The sequence below is a fragment of the Erinaceus europaeus genome, chromosome 12 (genome assembly GCF_950295315.1).
Source record: "Erinaceus europaeus chromosome 12, mEriEur2.1, whole genome shotgun sequence".
NCBI classification, from domain to species: domain Eukaryota; kingdom Metazoa; phylum Chordata; class Mammalia; order Eulipotyphla; family Erinaceidae; genus Erinaceus; species Erinaceus europaeus.
This window is the reverse complement of record NC_080173.1, coordinates 40,044,342-40,067,424: the sequence shown is the minus strand read 5'-3', so window position 1 is coordinate 40,067,424 and position 23,083 is coordinate 40,044,342. Positions and strand designations below refer to the sequence as shown.

The 23,083-nt window shown below is 45.4% G+C and overlaps 1 protein-coding gene across 2 annotated transcripts in view; it reads left to right on the top strand.

Moving 5' to 3' along the window:
- Positions 1-21,110, top strand: part of ALKBH5 (alkB homolog 5, RNA demethylase) — a 41,111-nt gene extending 20,001 nt beyond the window's left edge. Inside the window, exons 2-3 of one of the 2 annotated variants that reach the window (XM_016189611.2) lie at positions 17,135-17,290; positions 18,011-21,110. In XM_016189611.2, the coding sequence (XP_016045097.1) occupies positions 17,135-17,290; positions 18,011-18,188 (334 nt within the window). In that variant the 3' untranslated portion in view covers positions 18,189-21,110. The remainder of the gene's footprint in view (positions 1-17,134; positions 17,291-18,010) is intronic. The other variant, XM_007526194.3, reaches the window with a different exon arrangement.
- Positions 21,111-23,083: the final 1,973 nt, after the last annotated feature.

Sequence of the window (23,083 nt, the reverse complement as noted above, 5' to 3'; positions counted from 1 at the left end):
CTAAATGGACACAGTAAAGAAAAATGGAGCATGCTTAAATGTTTTAGAGGAATGCCATGCTCAGGTGGGAAGATGTAGGACTTTCTGTGGAGGAGGGAAGGCTTAAATGGCTGCCAACCTTGTGAGATTTAAATGTCCTCCTGTGCTCAACCCCTCTTCAGAGAGAGAGACTTACCTGGAGAGACTCATCTCATAGGTTTAAGCGCAGCCTGCTCAACCATCTCTTCACAGTATCTCTACATCTTTTCTATCTTTCTATCTAGTAATTGCATAAGATGTACAAAGTCTATAAAAGACTATCATGGGGCAGAAACCTTTTGGACATAAGCCTAAATGACATAACAAAATAGGAAGGGACACGAAGGGGAGAAGTAAAAGTCAGTGTGGTGTGAAGGGAGGGATTGGTGTGTAAAGGAGCATTCCCTGTTTGGGTGGGGAAAGGGGCAAGGGTACATAATGAGGGGGAGGCGGGAGGCATGACCCACCAAACAGAGGGGCTATTTGGCATTGTATAGTCCTCAAGGCAACAGTCTGTAAAGTCTATGAATTACTCAGGGTCAGTCTATGAAAAACCAGCAACGTGAAGGGAAGGAAGCTGCTGTAAAATTGTCTAAAGTGTCCAAAGGGTATACCAGCAAGTCCGATAGAAGTCTCAGTCCAAAGTAGGCGACTAGGGGGAGAAATGGCAGGGGATGAAATGCTGCATGAGGAAGGTCAGCCTCTGGAATTCTGCTTTTCTGTAGATTGTGAGCTGGAACCGCCAAAACATGACAGGTCAAAGCAAAAGCAGGAAAGGCAGACAGGCAGTAAAAAGGTTCTGTCCTTGGAGTCTGCGAATCAGATTCTTCAGATCGCGTTGAGTGACATCTAGGGTTTCGGGGGGTGTGCCACGGTAGTTGTGCCATCTAGTGAGTGACATCAGGGTGTGCAGGGGTTCAGATGGTTTTTCCGGGATTCCTGTAAAGAAACACAAACAATCTGCTTCTCGTGGTTAGCAGGGAATCTGATTTGAATGCTTTATAGAAGAAGAGGTTTGGTGCCTTGACCAACTGAGTATTGGGGGATGTATCTTTCCTATTCATTTATGATTACATTTTATATTATTTGTCATGGTAGTCAGCCGTTTATCTGGAGGGTCCTGGGTGATTCATGGGGAAAAAGACTCTAAGGTGTAGGGAAGCGGGAACTATCTTATCCCTTTTTTTTTTTTTTTTTTGTATCTTGTATCTTGCCTTTGTTGCCCTAGTTGTTCTTGTTGTAATTATATTGTTGTTATTGCTAATATTGTGGTTGTTGGATAGAACAGAGAGAAATGGAGAGAGGAGGGAAAGACAGAGGGAGATAAAGATACCTGTAGACCTGCTTCACCGCCTGTGAAGTGATTCCCCTGCAGGTGAGGAGCCGGGGGCTCAAACTGGGATCCTCAAGCCAGTTCTTGCTAAACTCGCTGCGCCACCACCCGATTCCCAGGAACTATCTTTTAACATAAACTCTATGGCCATGCCAATAGCAACCTTGAGGGCACATGTGGCTCCCCACATGTCCCCCTGTCTTATATCATGTTTTGATGTTTGGCGGACTTTGTTTTGTGGCAGGGTGGACTGTGCCTGTCTTAGGTTGGGGATCAGCCTTCCGTCTTACCCGTCATTGGAACACCTGGTCATTTTTGCCCAGTAGTACCAGATGCCCTGTCTTAGGTTGACTGGATAGCGCTAGTTTCCTCTTACCCGTCATTGGCTAGCCAGCCCTCTACATGGTGGACGTTCTGATGGAGGGGGGCAAATCCTCCACAGCAACTCAATATTCTGCCATGTCCAGCCTATGATAGTGACTTTGTATAGGTTGCATCTTTATGGCATCAATCTGTTGCTGCAAAAGGCCATGAGCTTGTTAAGAATTATAGGACTGTGGTCCGGGAGGTGATGCAGTGACTAAAGCCTTGGACTCTTAAGCATGAGGTCCTGAGTTCGATCCCTGGCAGCACATGTACCAGAGTGAGTCTGGTTCTTTCTCTCTTTCTCATTAATAAATAAATTTAAAATGTTGAAAAAAAAAAGAATTATAGGACCTATTGTGAGCAGAAGAAGTAAAACAAGCTAGGGTCCCACAACTAAGGGTATACAGGTAAGGAAGGGGGAATGTATCCATTGATATGAAGAGGTAGGAGCATATCTCAAGTCTAAGGGAAGCAGTCAGTGAATGTGATGTCCAGGGGAACAGCCATTTGTCTTTGGGGGTAGTAAAGGATGTCCGTGGCATGGGTGATGTTATAAAGAGAAACATCTTTAAATTGTTGGCTGACAAAGGCAGGCCTATGGTGGCAAGACAAGATACACCAGTTAAGTTTACAAGAATATGTGAATGTTGCTAATTCACATAGGTTGGATATGGAGGAACTTCTTACAGTTTAATACCTTACCGTATGAACAAATGATTCCTCATATGAAGGCTTGATAGCTGTAATCACTTACTTGTGAAAAACAATAAAACTTGTAACAAGTTAGAGGTTTACTATAATTGACTTTGGACTATAAGCAGACTCAGGTTACTTAGAGAGTTAATGCATGTTAGTAACAATGGTTTTAACATTTAGAGTACTTCTGAGCAGATGGGTCACACAAAAAATGTTTGGTCATTCAGCACACTCACTCACAAAACACAACTGGCCATTCATAACATAAGACATTCAGGGAAGGGGTAGGAGAGAGGGCTCTGTGAGCCAACTTTTGTAGGTTCTGCCATGCCATATTATGGATCCTGGGATGTATCCTGCATCTGGTCCTCTTGTGTTATTTCTTGTTCTTCAGGAATAACAGCGCCATCCTGCGGGTATTGTCGGACATGGCGGGCAGGAACCCAGACAGGTTTAGAGAAATTTTGAGGGAAAATGCATGCGAAACCCCTTCCCATGGTCAATAATGGGTCAGGCCCTTTCCAAACTTTATCGAGTGGGTCTCTCCATTTGACCTTAATAGATGGGAGGGTAGATGGTGTTTGCCAGTGAAGAATAATAGGGGGTAAGGCTGAGTTATTGTAAATATTAAAGAGATTTAACGTAGTTAAGGCTTTTGCTAGCTGGATATTTGGGGGATATGTTCCTCCTTTATCTTTATTTAGTTGAGCCTTCAGAGTTTGATGGGCCCTCTCGACAATGCCTTGTCCCTGTGGATTGTAGGGAATGCCCGTGGTATGAGTAATATTCCAGAGGGAACAAAAATCTTTAAATTGTTTACTTGTAAACATAGGTGCATTGTCTGTTTTCAAAAATAATGGGACCCCCATAACGGCAAAACAAGAGAGCATATGGCTTACAAGCTTTTTAGCACTTTCTCCTGTCTGAGCTGTAGCCCACATAAATTTAGAAAAGGTATCAATTGAGACAAACACATATTTTTGTTTGCCAAAGTTTGGTATGTGGGTGACATCAATTTGCCAAATAGCATTAGCTTTTAAACCTCGGGGATTAACCCCAAGGGTCTGGATAGCAGGTGTCTTTATGAGACTTGCACAAGAAGAGCATGTAGCGAGGATATGTTTTAACTGTGATACAGGAACATCAGGGAATTGAGCTTGAAGGCCTTTAAGATTAACATGGGTTAGAGAGTGAAAATTAGCAGGATCAGAGACAGAGACTGGGAAAGTTCCTGTGGAGGCAAGGCAGTCAACTGCGGCATTCCCTTCAGACAGGGAACCAGGAAGAGGGCTGTGGGAGCGAAGGTGTTGAATATACAGTGGTTGGGTTCGAGAACAGAGCATAGAGGCGATTTGAATCAAGAGAGGGGAAAGTGGGTTGTCATCAATTTTCACATACGAACGAGCAAGCCATGGAAGTAAGTTAACAGTATACACACTGTCAGAAAAAAGGTTGAAGGATTCTGGTACAGCTTTTAGTGCAAGAAAAACAGCATAAAGTTCTTTGTACTGAGGGGAATTATCAGGAAGCTCAGTAAAGAGAGGTTTAGGAGATTGTTTGTCTGGGTAATATATAAGGGCAGCAGCTCCCCTTTTTCCGCCATCAGTAAAGATTGTAGGAGCAGAGGGAATGGGATCCCGAGAGAAAAGTTTAGGTGCTAGTAGAGGCAGAAGAGGTAAAGAAGCTATCAATTTATTAGAAGGAAAATGGTTATCTATTTGTCCTGGAAACCCCACGAAGCTTATGGCAAAGCGGGAATGATGGCGTATAAGCCACTCTGTATCTGTGAGAGAAAAGGGCAGAATGATTAAATCCGGTTCTTTCCCTAAGACCTGCACAGACCTATTTCTCCCTTGGCGAACCATGAATGCTAACGCATCTATCTCAGTGAGGAGTCTTGGAGCTCCTCCTACTGGCGTGTGAAGCCATTCGAGAACCCCATGGTCTTGCCACAGTGCCCCTACTACTGTGGGGGTGGAGTTGAAGATTAGAAGGTTTACCGGAGAGGAGGGGGAGAATCGAACAAGGTGCATTTCCTGGAGGGCCTGGTTAACCCTTTCCAGTGCCAAGGAGGCCTCAGGAGTTAACTTACGTTTTGAAGAGGGCTGTTTGTTTCCTTTCAACAGGTCAAACAGTGGTTGGAGGCAGCTTGTGGGCAGATAGAGATACTGCCTAAGCCAATTTAAATTTCCTAGAAAACTTTGTAAAGAAGCAAGAGTAAGGTTAGAAGGGAAGGTAATATTAGGTTTTAAGGGACGAATTTGCGTTAGAGAAATCTCTGAACCTAGGAAGGATATTGGAGGGATTAGCTGTATCTTCTCAGGGGCTACATTAAGGCCGCTTTTCTTTAATGCAGGAATGAGAAAATCACGTAAGGCATAGAGATCTGTATCTGATTTTCCCCATATTAAAATATCATCTGTATAATGAAAAATATTAAGGCCCTTATGAATATATGGGACAAGGGCAGATTTAACAGCCTCCTGACAAATCGTAGGACTATTGGCCATACCCTGGGGCAGCACCACCCATTCAAATCTATCAGCGGGACTGGCATTATTAATAGACGGAACAGAGAAGGCAAAACGTTTACAATCTCGCGGATGCAAGGGGATAGAGAAAAAACAATCTTGTATATCAATAGCTATGATTGGAATTCCCGTGGGAATTGCAGAAGCAAGAGGCAAACCCCTTTGGGGGGAGCCCCAGACCTGCATGGTTTTATTTACTGCACGGAGATCTTGAAGGAGGCGCCATTTTCCCGAGCGCTTTTTAATCACAAAGACAGGAGTATTCCATGGGCTTCGAGAATGACGAATGTGTCCCAAGGACAACTGCTCTCGGACGAGCTCTTTTAAAATTTTTAGCTTATCCCTAGGTAAAGGCCACTGTTCCACCCAGACAGGCTCATTAGAAAGCCAGCTTAAGCGGGGTGTTTGGCTACGAACAGTGGCATTTAGTATTGGGGGTGCTGAATAGACCTGGTATCGCGGGAATGAGTTTTACGCTCTGCAGAGGCGTCTGTGGATATCCTAACATTAAGACATTCCAGAAGATCCCTGCCCAGTAAGTTGGTGCTAAGGCTAGCTCAGTCGGTAGAGCATGAGACTCTTAATCTCAGGGTCGTGGGTTCGTGCCCCACGTTGGGCGCCAGATGTTGTTGAGGTGGTCTGGTGTCGGGCTGCACCACAGAGAAGAGAGCGGACATCCAGAGCAAAGGGGTACACAGATCTTTATTATAGGATGGGGGGGGAGGTTTGGTTCAGACCACGTGGAGCCAGCCAGCAATGGCCGACCACGGGGGGAGAGCAGGGAGTGAGACCTCAGAGAGGGAGAGCCGAGAGCCCAGAGAGAGCGAGGGGAGGGGTGAGGGGGCTTTTTATTGGGCGACAACCAGGGGTGCCGTGTAGGGCCAGGATTGGTTGAAAGGGGGCACTCTAGGATTTAGCGGAGCATAGAAAAACCTGGGGGCGGAGCCAGGATTGGTTGAAAGGGGGCACTCTAGGATTTAGCGGAGCATAGAAAAACCTGGGGGCGGAGACTGCATCAGAATAAGTCCTCAGCAACAGGAGGGGAAGACAGAGAGGAGGAGAGATAGACACCTGCAGACCTGCTTCACCGCCTGTGAAGTGACTCCCCTGCAGGTGGGGAGCCGGGGTTCGAACCGAGATCCTTATGCCGCTCCTTGTGCTTTGCGCCACCTGCGCTTAACCTGCTGCGCTACAGCCCGACTCCCTGGTCACTTTTTTTTTAAAAAGAATTTATTTATTTATGCATGAGAAAGATAGGAGGAGAGAAAGAACCAGACATCACTCTGGTACATGTGCTGCCGGGGATTGAACTCAGGACCACATGGTTGAGAATCGAATACTTTAACCACTGTGCCACCTCCCGGACCACCCAATGGTCACTTTTTAAATATCTATAGATATATATTTAATGTATATTGGATAGTCAAAGAAATTGAGGGTGGGTAGGGAGAGAGAGAGAGAGAGAAACACCTGCAGCATTGCTTCACCGCTTCCTCCCTGCAGGTGAGGGCCAAAGGCCTGAAACCCAGGTCCTTGCACGTGGTAATATTCTTGATTCATCAGAAGGGTTTTTATATGTTTTCACTTCCTTTTAAAAATATTTGATAGGTGAGACAGGTTGGGAGTATGGATCAACCTGCCAATGCCCATGTTCAGTGGAGAAGCAATTACAGAAGCCAGACCTTCCATCTTCTGTACCCCATAGTGACCCTGGGTCCATACTCCCAGAGGGGGCAGAGGTAGATAGCATAATGGTTATGCAAAGAGACTCTCATGCCTGAGGCTCCAAAGTCCCAGAGGGTGAAAGAATAGGAAAGCTAAGGGAGGGGATGAGAAACAGAGTTCTGGTGGTGGGAATTGTATGGACTTGTACCCCTCTTATCTTATGGTCTTGTCAATATTTCCATTTTAAAAGTAAAAATAAAAATATATATTTGGTAGGACAGAAAGAAATTGAGAGGAAAGGAGAGAAACAGATATGCATGTGCACACACCCATACACACATCCTCCCTTTCTCTCTCTCTCTCTCTCTCTCTCTCTCTCTCTCTCTCACCTGGAGCATTTGTTTCACAGCTCATGAAGCTCCCTTCTGCAAGTGGGGCTGGGGACTTGTGCCTGGTAATGTGTGTGTTCAACTGGGTGTACCACCTGACTCTTCACCTCCTTTGTCTGTGAATCCTAATACAGGCCAACAGCCAGAAGTGATGGGACCCAGAGTATAGTTCCTTCCTGATGGGACCCAGAGTATTGTTCCTTCCTGACGTCTTTTTCCCATATAACTTTTTCCCATATATAACTTTTCGGGTTCTACCTGATTGCTTCACTGCTTGTGAAGTGACCCCCCCCCCCCAGGTGGGGAGCTGGGGGCTCAAACTGGGATCCTTGTACCAATCCTTTGCTTCATACTTTGTGTGCCTAACCGGCTGTGCTACTACCCAACCCATGGGAAGTGCTCAACTTTAAGGAGCCAGCTCAAAGTCCAGAAGAGAGGGATTGACATTTTTTTTTCAAGTTTTATTTTATTTATAAAAAGGAAACACTGACAGGGAGTTGGGCGGTAGCGCAGCGGGTTAAGCACACGTGGCGTGAAGAGCACGGACCAGTTTAAGGATCCAGATTCGAGCCCCCAGCTCCCCACCTGCAGGGGAGTCCCATCACAGGTGGTGAAGCAGGTCTGCAGGTGTCTACCTTCCTCTCCTCCTTTCTGTCTTCGCCTTCTCTCTCCATTTCTCTCTGCCCTATCCAACAACGATGACAACAAGAATAATTACAACAATAAAACAAGGGCAACAAAAGGAAATAAATAAATAAAATATTTTTTAAAAAAGAGGAAACACTGACAAAACCATAGGATAAGAGAGGTACAACTTGGGGTCGGGCGGTAGCGCAGTGGGTTAAGTGCACATGGTGCAAAGTGCAAGGACCAACTTAAGGATCTCCGGGTTCGAGCCCCCGGCTCCCCACCTGCAAGGGAGTTGTCTCACAGTTGGTGAAACAGATCTACAGTAGTCTTGTCTTTCTCTTCCCCTCTCTTTTTCTCTCTGTCCTAGCCAACAACAATGACATCAATAACAACAACAATAATAACCACAACAATGATTTTTTTAAAAAGGGCAATAAATAGCCTCCAGGTACAGTGGATTTGTGGTGCAAGCTTTCCTTTTTTTTTTTTTTTAACCAGAGCACTGTTCAGCTCTGGCTTATGGTGGTGCAGGGGATTGAACCTGGGACTGGAGCCTCAGGCATGAATCTGTTTGCATAACCATTATGTTATCTACCCTCCACCCAGCTTTCCTATTCTTTTTTATTTTTATTTTTTATTATCTTTATTGTATAGAGATTGTCAGAAATGGAGAGGGGAGAGAGAGAGAGACACCTGCAGTCCTGCTTCACCACTTGTGAAGCTTTCCCCCTGCAGGTGGGGACCGAGGGCTCAAACTAGGGTCGTTGGGCACTGTAACATGTGCACTCAACCAGGTGCGCCACCACCCAGCCCCAGCTTTCCTATTCTTTAATCCTCTGGGAGTATGGACCGAATGTCATTGTGGGATGCAGAAGGTGGAAGGTCTGGCTTCTCCCCACTGAATATGGGCGTTGACAGGTCCATCATACTCCCAGCCTGCCTCTCTTCCCGAGTGGGGCGAGGCTCTGGAGAAGCCGAGCTCCAGAACACATTGATGGGGTTGTCTGTCCAGGGAAGTCTGGTTGGCATCATACGAGCATCTAAAACCTGGTGGCTGAAAGGAGAGTTAACATATAAAGCCAAACAAGTTGTTAACTAATCATGAACCTAACGGCTGGAGTAGTGCAAGTGAAGGTTGGGGGGCGTCTCTGTTTTGTAGATAGCTGGTAGGCATATTTTAGTTATATCCAAAGGGCCTGTGGCTATACTAGTTTATTGTTTTGTTTTGTTTTTTCCCCTGAGCCTGAAATCTGATATGCAGGTGAATCCAAGTTATTGTCTGGGGAGATGATGTCATGGCTGGAAAAAGGACCAGAAAGCCGGATCAGGGAAGAGAGTAGCTCCCAAAGATGGGAAAGGTGTATAAATATTGTTGACTGTAAACCCATCTATTTGATATGATCTGGGGCCCATATTCAGCTTAGGAGCCTTTGTGACCTCTGCATCCCTGTAGATCCGAGCTCACAAGTATAATAAGAAATAGGTGAGGAGGGTATCTAAGTCTAAGTAGACACTATTTCTTTATGAGCTTCATACAGACTCACTGTAGATTATTATGTACTTTTGCTTTCAGGTACATATTTTGCCCTAATTTATGGATACATGTGAAAATATGCCCTATCTCATGGGACTTGGTCTATATCTAGGTTTTGGGACTTTGTTAGGAAGTGAACCACCTAGAATGGAATTAGAGAGTCCTATGAAAGGAAAGGTCTCACCCAAGTAATGAGGCTGAAGGGTTGACATTCCATGCCTGAAGTCTCTGGATACAGTCTGAAGTGAAGCATACTGAGGTGGTACTCATTGCGTTGATTAGGTTAGGATCGGCAGATGCGTTATCATTTGGTATGAATTGAGAGAAGCATGCAGGAAAGTGAGCCTCACTCTAGAGGTTCCAGGACTGGGGAAATATAGGTTCTATAGAGGAAGTGGGAGGTTCCTGCTGTCTTAGGGTTTAAGAAGGCAATAGAAAGTTATTGCTATAATCACATTATTTGGCAATTGGGTTAACTTTGAAAAATCCCTGTTAGGATTTGCTGTATCATACACAACGTATCACCATAATTTATGTCCTTTGACATTGTTTGTATATAGCTGTGCCACTTGTTGCTTCTGTTCTCCCTGTTCTAAGCTTTTAAGAGAGTCAGCATATCGAAGACTCAGTCTATGGTCTGTGCATTAAAAATTTGAGACATTCAACTAATTTTTCTCCTCTCATATTAAATAGTAATTTATATGACTACAAATTAATAGGAGTGTATGTAAACACCATTACCACCATCAAAAGACTTTGTCCCATCCCATCCTCCCCTCACCCCTCACCCCCAACCCCATGAAGCCGAATATCCACCCTCACCCTCACCCTCACCCCAGGGTTTTTACTTTGGTGTCCTACTACAATATTCGACATTTCTGATATTTATGAGGTAAATTGTAATTTCTTCTTTGGGCTCTTTAGTACTTTGCCTATCTATCCAGCCTGATTTCTTGGTGTTTTCCCCTATCCACTCAATTTTGTAGAACCTGCTTTTCTTGGTATGATCCATAGGTGTGTGTCCTGGACTCTGTTGGGAATACTTCCTATCAGTGTGTTCATCTTATCCACTCCATTCCCACCCCAAATGAACTACATATATGTACTGGATGTTGGTTGATCCAGCCATCCCTGAAGACTCTGGTGTTTACTGCTGCACCTTACAGTAGGCCTCATATACACACCTGTATCCTTCTAACACCCCTCACCACAAACACAACCTCATAGTGCACATTCTTGCCATAGGAGTAGGGACATGCCAGAGGAGGGCTATTCAGACCAATGGGAAGCATTTCTGAAGCATAGCTGTAGTCTTAATAAAGGATGGGGCCAGGCTGTGGTGCACACACATTACATGCACAAAGACCTGGGTTCAAGCCCCTGCTCCCCACCTATGGGGGAAGCTTCATAAACAGGTTTGCAGGTATCTATATCTTTCTCCTTTTACCTCCCTCTCCCCTCTCAATTTTTCTCTGTCCTATCAAGTAAAATAGGAAAAGGGGAGAAAAAAAAAAGGAAAAAATGACTGCCAGGAGTGGTGTATGCATTTAGTCACTATGCCTCAGCAATAACCTTATGGCAATAAAATTTTAAATAGTAAAAAATTGAAATAAAATAAAACAGAAAGAAGACAACTTGGCGTGACAAGGTTATAAATGAAATAACTTGGCCCAGATGCTATCCAGAAAGCAAAGTGTGGGTGTGGTGGGTATCTTCGGTCTTGGTGCAATCTAGGGGATCTGTGTTCGGATGGGTGGAGTCTAGCCCTGGTCCTCAGACAGAGGGAGAGGGGTATGTCCTACTTTCTCATTTTCTAAACCTGAGCCTCCTAATGCTGGACTTTGTAGTCCCGTGGTAGTTTGTTCAGTGAAGTTTCTTAAGTCTTTGCTCTTTCCTGCTGTGTCATTATAGGGATGTTGTGAGTTTTAAAAGCTGGAGTGCAGAGAACTTTTTTTTGCTTCTGCCATGCAAGTAGAGACTGATTGGTAAGAGATAATTGTCAGCTCCTTAGGGCCACTCAGCATCCCCCAGCTTTCCCAAGTGTGCCTGTTTCCCAGCCTGCCCAGGGCAAACTGCTTATCCCTGGTACTTCTGGCAGGGAATCTGGGTTTTAAATAAAGATAATAGAGAGAGAGAGAGAGACATACCTGTCAGCACTACTTTACCACTTGCAAAGCTGTCCTCCTGTAGGTGGGGGCAGGGCAGGGGGGCTCAAACCTGGTCCCTGTGCATTATAATATATGCACTCAACTGGTTGCACCACTTGGCCCTGATTTATTTATTTATGAGAGAGAAAAATCCAGGGCATTAATCTGACATACATGGTATCAAGAATCAAACTCAGGGTTGGGCGGTAGTGCAGCAGGTTAAGCGCATATGGCGCCAAGCACAAGGACCGGCGTAAGGATCCCAGTTTGAGCCCCCAGTTCCCCACCTGCAGGGGAGTTGCTTCACAGGCAGTGAAACAGGTCTGCAGGTGTCTGTCTTCCCCATCTATCTCCATTTCTTTCTGTCCTATCCAACAACGATGACAACAATAACTACAACAATAAAAGGCAACAAAAGAGAATAAATAAATATAAAAAAAAAAACCCTATCAAACTCATGGGCACACTCAATTGAATTATTATGTGCAAGGACTTGGGTTTGAGCCCCTGCTCCCCACCTGCAGCAGTGAAGCGGGTCAGCAGGTGTTCATCTTTCTTTATCTCCCCTGCCCCTCTCAATTTCTGTCCTATCAAAACAAAACAAAACGAAACAAAAGCCCCTGGGAGTGGTGGGTTTATAGTGCCAATACCAAGCCACAGCGATAATCCTGGTGGCAATAAAAATAAAAAGTAGAATCAATTGAGAGGGCCAGGCAGTGGCAAGCCCAGTAGAGCAGGCATGTTACTACTTGCAAGAATCCAGGTTCACGTCCCTGGTCTCCACCTGTAGGGGAAAGCTTCACAAGTGGTGAAGCAGTACTGCAGGTATCCCTTTCTCTCCAAAATTCTTTCAATTTCTCTTATCTCTATCCAACAAATAAAATATTTAAATATATTTAAATTGGCACATCATGCTTGCAAGTCTGGCACTCTTAACTTATGTACCATTTCCCAGGCCTCAGATTTTAGGTGATTGATTAAAGAATCAAGAGGCTAGCCTACTTCTGGGCTCTAGCATTTCACTGGGACTTAGGGAATGGCACCCTCCACCATGTCCTGATATGCAAAGTTTGCTTTAAAGGATCATGCGTGCTGCCTCATGCCAGGTATCTGCCTATCAGGAACCAGGCACTAGATGGGATGCTGCTCCACATTAACCCTGAGAATAAAGGGGTGAACCCTACTTGGAAAGGGGCTCATGGACCTTCTAGTTGGTAACCACAGCTTGCAATCCCATGGGAATATACCTCAGAAATCCCACAGGAATGTACCAAGTCTGCTTACATAGCTGCTATTCCTTCACAGTTAGCAGTCCCAGATAAAGTATCCAGAAGTGATGTAAATAACCCACTTGCTTGCTTCGGGTTAAGTGGAGCTCATCTAAGAATAGGCTAAACTGGAAAATGCAGCTAGATTGATTTATCGATTTTTAAATCTTATTTATTTTATTAATGAGAAAGGAGGAGAGAGAGAGAACCAGACAACACTTTGGTACATGTGCTGCTGAGGATTGAACTCAGGACCTCATGTTTGAGAATCTAATGCTTTTTTTTAATTTTTAATTTTTTATATTTATTTTCCCTTTTGTTGCCCTTGTTTTTTTTATTGTTGTTGTTATTGACGTCTTCATTGTTAGATAGGACAGAGAGAAAAAGAGAGAGGAGGGGATGATGGGGAGAGAAAGACACCTGCAGACCTGCTTCGCTGCCTGTGAAGCGACTCCCCTGTAGGTGGGGAGCCGGGGCTCGAACCAGGATCCACACGCGGGTCCTTGTGCTTTGCACCATGTGTGCTTAGCCCATTGTGCTACTACCCGACTCCCCAAGAATCGAATGCTTTTAACCACTGCAATACCTCCCCGACCACGGCAGTTAGATTTATTAAATGCCAGATGTTAACCATACCTGATGTGTACTAGTTTCATGCTATTGCCAGCTATATAATAAAATGGTCTCTTCATATTCCCTTCATCCTTTGGGAGAAGACTAACATTTAGTATTTTACCAAAGATGGGTCAAGAAAGGCTTTCCAGAGAAGTGCTACCTGAAGGTCAGGACATAGAAGTTCAGGGACTTTGAAGCAGTCCAGTCTAGGACACAGAGATGGGTGAAAAGCTCAGTGTGACCTGCTGTAGTCAGAGAAGACTAAAGGTCACTGGGACTCCAGAAGTGGGGTGAGGAGTTTGCACATGAGATTGATTTTAGGTGGTTGGATTAAGTGGCATTTTTTTTTCTTTATTATTTATTTATTTATTTTTGCCTCTAGGGTTATTGCTGGGGCTCAGTGCCTGCACCGTAAATCCACTACTCCTGGAGGCCATTTTTCCCCCTTTTGTTGCCCTTGTTGTAGCCTTGTTGTGGTTATTGTTGATGATGTCGTTCATTGTTGGGTAGGACAGAAAAAAATGGAGAGAGGAGGGGAAGAGAAAGACAGACACCTGCAGACCTGCTTCACTGCCTGTGAAGCGACTCCCCTGCAGGTGGGGAGCTGGGGACTCAAACTAGGGTCCTTACGCTGGTCCTTGTGCTTTGCGCCATGTGTGCTTAACGTGCTGCGCTACCGCCCAACCCCCACACATTTGGTCCTTTACCCGAGGGGTCACAGGGATCAAGGGAGATCCTGCCTGAATATGAGGCTGTGTGTGGCAAAGTAGAGGGTGTGCGCCAGGTGTGAATAACTGCTTCACCTGCCATTGTTTCCATTACACCTTTGTTCCCTGGTCCAGTGTGTATATGTGACCACATGCATATACCCTCCCCATTTGGTATTCTGACTGATCTGCTTGAGAAATAGAGGAAGCCAGGGCCAGGCAGTGGCTCACCTGGTTGAGCACACACACTACAGTGCACAAGGACCTGGGTTCCTATCCCTGCCTGCAGGGGGAAAGCTTCACAAATAGTGACGTAGGGCTGCAGGTGTCTTTCTGTCCCTCTTCTTGTCTCCCCCTCCCCTCTCAATTTCTGTCTGATACTAAATAAATAAATAGAAATTAGAGAGAGAGAAAGCTGACACCAGAGGGTGTAGTTAATTTGGGCTCCTGGCCTGATGTGCCCCATCCTCTCTGATACCACACCCTGTGGTCTCTCCTGTAAGAGAGTTAAGGTTGTGTTGTTGGGGTGGTTAAACTCAGTGCTGGGTGAGTACTTCTCCTAGGCCCTGCCTCACTGTCCCCCATCCTCCCAACCTAAAGGGTAAAGGGTAGGGAATGAGGAAGGCTATGGTAGTTGAGGTAGTGAGCAGGGGCACATGGAACAGAAAGAAAGGGTAACCCTGTAGACAGTTATTGGCATGGGGTGAGGGATGTGGGGCAAAGCAGGCCGCCTGGTGTTTGGTGTCCAGAGCTGAAGCGGCGGCGGGGGGGTTGTCCCCAGGCACCCATGCTGCTTGAGCTCTAGGTTACACGTGTGGTGTGACAGGGTGGTAACCAGGCTGGATATCTTATAAGCTTTTGTATGGGGGAGGCTTGTTGGGTGCACAGGACAGTGTGCTGAGGGTACCTTCTCTTTGATCCCACTCAGGTCTACACCTCTCAGAACTACCTTAGGACCAAAGACCTGTTTTACAGACTTATGGGGAAAGCAGGGCAGGAGAAGTTGTAGATAACCAGTGGTGAAAATTCTGGAGGTGCTAGAGCTCAGATTACTCAGTAGACTTGGGGAGCTAGGACAGGTCTGCTGCACTGCTCCCTGCCTCCTCCCTCCAGGAGCAAAGTCAGGCTTTATAGCCACGAGGGTGTTTGGTGAGGGTGGTTTATGTTTGTGGGTGGTTGGTGGTGTTCCTGAAGAGCTTGTTGCTGGGTGATAGGGAAGAGAGCTCACGTGAAGTAGTAGTTGTATGGCCTTGGCTATTGGCCTGGCCTCCCCAGGCCCACAGTAGGAATACTCCTCCCTGCAGACCATGAGGGCAACACCTCAAACAGAGCTGGCCTCCTTCCTTCTCAGGTTACTTGTGACTTTGACATTTGGTCATCCTCCCTTTGTTCTGGCTTCCCTCATATCTGAGTCCCTGCTTTGACACTGTGCTTTTTGGGGTGTGGTGTTTTACTGTTAAACACTTACCTCACATAGCTGGGTGCCTTACTGTGACCCACACATGTTCAGTCAGGTCTGTAAAACAGATCTCTGTTCCTCTTGCCTCCTGAGGAGACCCAGACCCAAGTCTAGACTTTTCTGCTAGAACTGGGCTTCTAGACTCCAAAATTGGGGCTCTCCCCACTGAACTCTGGGGAGCCTAGCCTCCCTGGAGGTTGACTTAAAAGGGACATGCTCTGAAGTTACACTTCTGATGGGCCCTGGGTTTGTGATCTGGCTCTATTCTGACTTCTGTGGTTTGGTGGCTTTTAGAATTGGAGGCAGGTGGGCCAGCAGAATAGCTTACCCAGATAGTGCACCTGCTTTACCATGCACACAGTCCAGGTTCTAGCCCTACCTCCACTGCATTGCATTGTCTTTCCCTCTCTGTGTGTTCACTTCTCTATCTGGAAAGAAAGTTGGTCCAGAGTAGTTTTGCCTCTGTAGCAACAGTAACAGAAGGACTAGAAGCTGGTTAGAAGCTTCTAGATGCTGTGAGATGTACTTACCCCAGGGGGCAGAGGCCTGGGAGGTAAAACAACAGATGAAGTGATGGACTCTCAAGCATGAAATCTGGAATTCAATCCCTAACATCACATATGCCAGATTGATGTTCTGTTTTTCTCTCTCTCAAGTAGTAGATATAGGAGGCTGGATTTCTAGAAGGCCCATCTCTGACCATCCCTTCTGTGAAGAGCCGCTTTTAGCTCCTTTTTTTTTTTTAACAGTTATACTCTTTTTTAAAAAATATTTTATTTATTCATGAGAAAGATAGGAGAGAGAAAGAACCAGATAGCACTCTGGTACATGTGCTGCTGGGGATTGAACTCAGGACCCCATGCTTGAGAGTCCAATATTTTATCCACTGCACCACCTCCCTGACCACAGCTTCTTTTTTTTTTCTGGCTTCTGGTGGTGCTAGCAATTGAACCTGAAACCCTTTTGATACCTAAGGTAGAAAAGGTTCTTTTGGTGGCGCAGTGGGTAAAGCATCAGACTCTCAAGCATGAGGTCCTGAGTTCAATCCTGGCAGCACATGTACCAGAGTGATGTCTGGTTCTTTCTCTCCTCCTGTCTTTCTCATGAATAAATAAATTAATTTAATTAAATTAAAAAAATAAAAAGTTCGTTTGTTACCATTATACTACATTTCTAGGCCTCTTCCAGCCACTAATTACCATATTCCAAATTACCCATATTTTCCATACCATACAAGAAGCCTCTGGCCTCTCTGAGGTTTCTCAGAAACTTCCTGATTTGTCTTTATAAAAAAACCTAGACCACTCCCCAGATATTCTTACCCTCCTTGGCTGTTACAGTCTTCTTCCCCCATCCATACTTGCTGTAGTTGGGACCTTTATCCTCAGAATCCCTCTGGCTTTGGTTTCTTGGAACAAGCAGAAGCTGCCAACTGCTGGGTGAGTGACTGGCGGGGCCAGAGCTAAGCATGTAAAATGGATCTGGGTCTGTTCTCATGACTCTGCTGCACCTTCCATGTCCCTGTGTGAGAGACTTTGTGTCTCTCCAGACCTTCCTCAGTCCTGGGCAAGGGGAACCTCTTAGTATTTCAGGCAAGGACAGAGATGTCTGTAGGTGCCCAGTGGGGCCCTAGGTGGCTAGTAAAATAAAATGTCCCTGTAAAACTGCCCTCTTGAGACCTTTCCACTGGAGCAGCTGATACCTAACATCAGAAAACTGGCCACAGCAAGACTTGCTCTGATGAATCCCACTGGCAACTCCATGTTTCCTTTGCAGGACAAGATTAGATGCACCCCGGTTGGAAACAAAGTCTCTAAGCAGCTCTGTGTTACCACCCAGCTACACTTCAGATCGCCTGTCGGGAAATAACCGGGATCTCACTCTGAAACCCAAACGGTCCCACCGGAAGGCAGACCCTGATGCTGCCCACAGGTGCTAAGCTTGGGCCCTCAGCAAAAGCCAGCAGAGCTGCCCTCTGACTTGGCTGTGGGGTGAGCTGGGTGGGAAAACCAGGATCAGAGATTAGGTGCCTGGCCTTTCCAGAACTCTTTTAGTTTGATTGGGTTACTGGTATTCCCACTTGTCTAACTGTTCATATGCCCAGAGAGAAAGGGTTAGACTGAGACTTTGACAAGTGAGAACAGTTCAGGGTCTTTCCATGACTTCCCTGAATCCAAATGCTCTTGTGGGTTCTACTTATGTTATTCGGAAAGCTCAGACTTGGGAGATAGTGGGCCAGGGACCTATTTCAGAAGGATTGGGGAAGTTTTCTAAAGATCTGTGGTTTCAGCTGAAACCAGAAGGGTAAGGAAGATGTGCAGGAAAGGCATTCAGGCAGGAAGAACTGATGGGCTGGAACCTTGAAGCAGGACAAGCTTGGTGGTTTCAGTGACAAAAGGAGTTGATCATTGGAGAAGTGATAGGTAGAGAGGAAAATAGTAGAAATTGATATAGACTCAGGGCCATGCAGCATCTTGAGTCTATGATAGAGAAAATCACCTTCTGTCTGGCAGCCTTAGCAGAATCCTGGGACTCAAGTCATTTAAGCAGACTCCACTGGGTAGTTGAGAAAAGCCTCAGAGACCCACACTCAGTTGGGGAGCCAGGTTTCTTTCTCTCTTGGCTAACACCCCACTACCCCTTTACTTGCAGACCTCGGATCCTGGAGATGGACAAGGAAGAGAACCGGCGCTCAGTGCTGCTTCCTGCGCACCGGCGGAGGGGTAGCTTCAGCTCTGAGAACTACTGGCGCAAGTCCTATGAGCCGGGAGAGGACTGCTCAGAGGCAGCAGGCAGCCCTGCCCGGAAGGTGAAGATGCGGAGACACTGAGGCCTGTTCTGCCCTCCTGGGAACTCTGGTTAATCCTTACTAGTGGCCCCCTCTTTTTGTTTTAAGGGTTTTGTTTCTGTTTTTTCTTTATTTTTATTTTTCTTTACTGTTATCATCTATTAAGGCTGAAGATTGGTTAGGACCTGGTTCTCATGTTCTTGGTATTCTTGCTGAATATAAGGGAAGGCTATTAGTATCTTGAGGGGACAGACACTCATGTTGGAGTGATCATTAGCAGTGTGGGGCATCCATTTTCAGTGGGTGGGGCTGTGTCAGGCTGGGTTTATTTGAAAGCAACGAAATGTCTTAGTTAAGAAATTTCTTGTTTTGCTTTAAATCTCTAGGGTTGTAAAAGTCTCCATCTTTGCCCCCTCCCCCCATCAGCACTGGGTTGAGGTCTTCTGGGCCTTTCAGGCACTGCAGGGGTTTACTGCCCTCCCACCTGCTCTCTAGACCCTTGAAGCACACTGACAACCTCTTCTCGTGGCAGAGTATTCAGGGTGAGTAGGCGGACTGAGACAGTGCTGGCCTTAGAGCTATTGCCAAGCCCTGAGCTCCCTCCATACCCACTGGTCTGCTCTGCCCACGAAGAGCAGAGGTGCCAGCTGCTGTGGTCTTACCCTGACCTCTCTTGCCAAGGGCATGCCTCTGCTGGGCTGTTTCTTTCAGGCCTAGGCATGTAATCATATGGGAACAGTTAGACTGGACACATTGGGGCAGTTTTAGCCATTGTTTCTAGCTAGAGAGACTGGTTTCCTTCCTTCCAAATCTAGTGTCGGGATATGGAAAATTGTTGTGGTGTAGTAGGGTTTTTTTTTTTTTTTTCTTTTCTTTTGAGTTTGTTTCTCCCCCTTTGGTCTCCTGGCTTTTCTCTTTCCCATCTTTCTGTCTGCCTGCAGCATGTATCCAAGGCCAGTGCTCAGGCCTGCATACTGGGTAGACCTTCTCCTTGGGTGTGGGAGATGGGGAAGGGGCTATTACCAGTAGTAAGAGAAGAAAAGGATAGTCTTTTTGCAATTTCCACCTATTCTGATATTTGAAGGCTGCAGGGTTTTGCTGATCTAGATTCATTAGGAATGTCTCCTTGCCAGCCAGGGCCAAGACCCAAGTCTTGTGAGAGCAGAAACCTACCCAGTCCCTAGACTGTCACCATCCAGGGAACCTTGTCTTACAGAGGCTTAGGCATGGGGCAGCCATCATCATGAAGCCCTCTCAGGGGCCAGGACTTTTGCCAGCATGGATTCCTCAAGTTGGGACTGCATAAGTAAAGCAGTTGCAGTTTATTTTTTATTTTTACAGCTTTTTTCCCCAAAAAAATGATTTGTAGTTGTATGTGCAGCATTTTGCCCTGATATGTGTGCTCTACAATAAAAACCAAATCTAATATATTTTGAAACAGTTGTCTGATGCTGTCATAAGAGAGAGCTTACTCTTGGTTCTGCTATAATCCCTGTGTCTTCTCATACTCTGGATGGAATTGGGTGGGGGATGGTGGTGAGGGCAGAGCTTATTGTATGCCAGGGCCCCAGGGGAGACAACTAGTCACTGGCACAGGGTCTCCTGCATGTCTAGCCCTGGACTGAAAGCCAGATGTGCACTTTCCTTCTGCCTACTGCCTTTTCTCTTATTCTAAGGAGGATGAACTTCTTAAAACTACATATGTAGGCACCCAGTATACTATAGACCCAAAGAAGCCAGGGCCACAGCCTGCTGAGTTCTGGAAGCCCCTCTCCCTAGAGTGATTAGAGCAGCTGTGTGAAAAAGAAGGGACAGCATGAGCAAAGTCAGAAGGGAGCTTTACCTTTGTAGAAGAAATGCAAATGTTTTTACTCATTACATTCTTGATTTTTTAAAGAGTTTATTTATTAGTGAGAGAGAAAGAACCAGAACGTCACAGTACATGTGCTGCTGGGGAATGAACTCAGGACTTAATGCTTGAGAGTCGAATGCTTTATCCACTGCGCCACCCTCCCAGACCACATTCTCGATGTCTTACTATGTATTGGCCAAATCCTCACTCTAGCTACAATTGAAAGCAAAAGCTCTTGTTTTTTAAAAACCCCTGCTTTTAAGATGTGTATAGTAAGTTGTGGGAAACAGACATAAGCATAAGGGCATACGGCAGATGGGTTTGGGATAAGCTTGAGTTGAGACCCAGAAGATTTTAGTCCCTCCAGACCCTGGCATACTCTGTAGTCTCTTTCATTTGCCTCCTATGACCAGAGCCACTTTGCTGTGGAACTCTGGCAGATTACTTAACTGCCATTTAATAAAGAATGGGTCCAGAGGGAGCACATGATAGATCATGGCTCAGTCCTGCAAATCAGTAGTCAGTGATAAGATACGAGGAAGGGGGAACTAGAGGCTCTGTGTGGTCTGTGACCAACTAGGCCTGGAGAAGTAGTTACTGAGCTGCACAGATACTGGCCTTGGGTAGATACCCTGAGAGTAGATTTTGGAGTTGAGAGGCAGAGTGACTTACCAAAGCTCATTCAGACTGTCCGTGGGATGGGGGCGAGTAGGGGTTTGGGAGGAAAGATCTTGTCTATAGTTTGACTGCTAGGAAGAGTGGGTTTTTCCTAGTTCCTGGGTGAAAGAGGCTCTTTGTTAACAGGATTGAGGGGCTGGGAGACTATAGGTGATCCACCCCTCACAGGTCCCCTTATACAGCAGCTGCATGGCCCCTCACCTCTGAGTACTCTTAATGAAATTCAGGGGTCACACACCAGACTCTGAATTCTTCTGAGGCACTGGCTATTGGGGCCAAGTGTTGAGTTCCATCAACATATGGCACCAAGCCTTGCCCACATGGGAAACCCACTTCTCCAACTCTGTGTTCACTAAAAAAAAAAAAAAAAAAAAAGTATCCTACAAGCCCAGCTCTGTGCTGAGGATACAAACAGACCTGGTTCTTTTTTAAAATATATATATATTTATTTATTTTTTCTTTTGTTGCCCCCCCCCCCTTTTTTTAGTTGTTCTAGTTATTGATGCCGTCATTGTTAGATAGGACAGAGAGAAATGGAGAGAGGAGGGGAAGACAGAGTGGGAGAGAGAGAAAAATAAGACACCTGCAGACCTGCTTCACCACCTGTGAAGTGACTCCCCTGAAGGTGGGGAGCTGGGGGCTCGAACCAGGATCCATACACTGGTCCTTGCGCTTCATACCATGTGCGCTTAACCCACTGAGCTACCACCTGACTCCCCAGACCTGGTTCTTTACCACATACACACAAATTAGATTATTATAAAAATTATACTGATGAAAGAAAACACATCAGATAAAAAGTAATAAAATAGAATACTATTATAAATTATGTATAGTTTACTGTTTCTCAGAATTGTTTTTTTCTGATTTTACTATATTTTGGAGCCTACCTGTGGTGATTTCAACTGCAATAAGGCAAACACCTTGTCCGATCCTATTTTGAGCTGTTGGAATAATCCTGTTGCATTTTTGCATAGAAAGCCATAGAAGAATACACTACAACTTTTCCAACAACCCAGTAGTTTCCACAAAGTCAGTGACTTCAAATAAGTTTTTTTTTAATTTCTTCCTGCTCTGGAGGTCAGAAAACCACTATCACTGGGTTGAAATCAGTGTTGACATAGCTTCCAGATACTCTAGTCCTTGCCTCCAGTAGTTTGGAGTGGGGGTGGGGGGACAGGGAGTATAATCACACTGCCTTATGGCCACATAAGTCCTGCCTTCACTTCTCATGTCACATGGTTTTGTGTGTGCCCCAGATCTCCCTGTCTCTCACTAGAACATGCCCACTTTGACCATAAAACCTAATCTCCCCATGCCAACACTCTGGCAAAGTCTAAAGAAAATTCAAGTGCGAAGAGTATTTTCAAATTCCAAGGATGAGGATCTGATAGGTTTAGGAACCACTGTTCAGTTTACTATACTGTTCCTTTCCCAACAAGTTGAGCATCAGTTCTGATACATGATTTCTTGTCTGAACCAGTAATGTTAATTGGACTGCCATTTCTCAGCCGCAGCACTGCTCTTCAGCTTAACCTGCACCTTTGCAGTTTTCTCCATTGATTTCTTCAATCTGGGCCTGTGCTGTCCACTGGGGCAGCCACTGGACAGTTCTGCCATTGAGCACTTAAAACATAGCTAGTGTGAAAAATGTGCTTAGCGTCTAAACAGCACACCAGAGTTTGAAGAGTTAGTATAAAACAAAGAATGTAAGATATATTATTAGTTACTTTATATTGATTACTTGTTGAAATAATATTTTGGACATACTGAGTTAAATAAAAATGCTATTTAAATTAATCTCACCTGTTTCTTGTTGCTGTTTTAAATCTATATTCTCAAGTTTATAGGTATGTGGCTTGCATTATATCTCTATTAGGTGGAGCTAGTCCAGAACATCAGTAATAACAAATCTCGTGTGATGTTTGCCAACTCCCATGGTGTAAATATTCCCATTGGGTCTGATTTTAAACTGTCACTATAGGGTCACCATAGGAATTGTGAAGGGTGGTGGCACAATAAATGACTTGCCAATGGCTCTTGTCAATAACTTCCCATTTGGAGACTTTGAGCAGAGCAAGATGTGACCAGACTTAAGATCCCTGGGGCTGCTGTGCTGAAGACAATAAAAAGCAACAACGGAGGCCCAGGAGATGGCACCATGGCTAAAGCACTGAACTTAGAATAAGTACCATGTCCAGAGGGATGTTCTGATTCTATCGTGGATATATATTGCCTCCAGGGTTATTGCTGGGGCTCGGTGCCTGCACTACAAATCCACTGCTCCTGGAGGCCTTTTTTCCCATTTTGTTGCCCTTGTTGTTGTTATTGCCATTACTGCTGTTGTTGGATAGAACAGAGAGAAATCCAGAGAGGAGGGGAAGACAGGCAAAAAGAGAAAGATAGA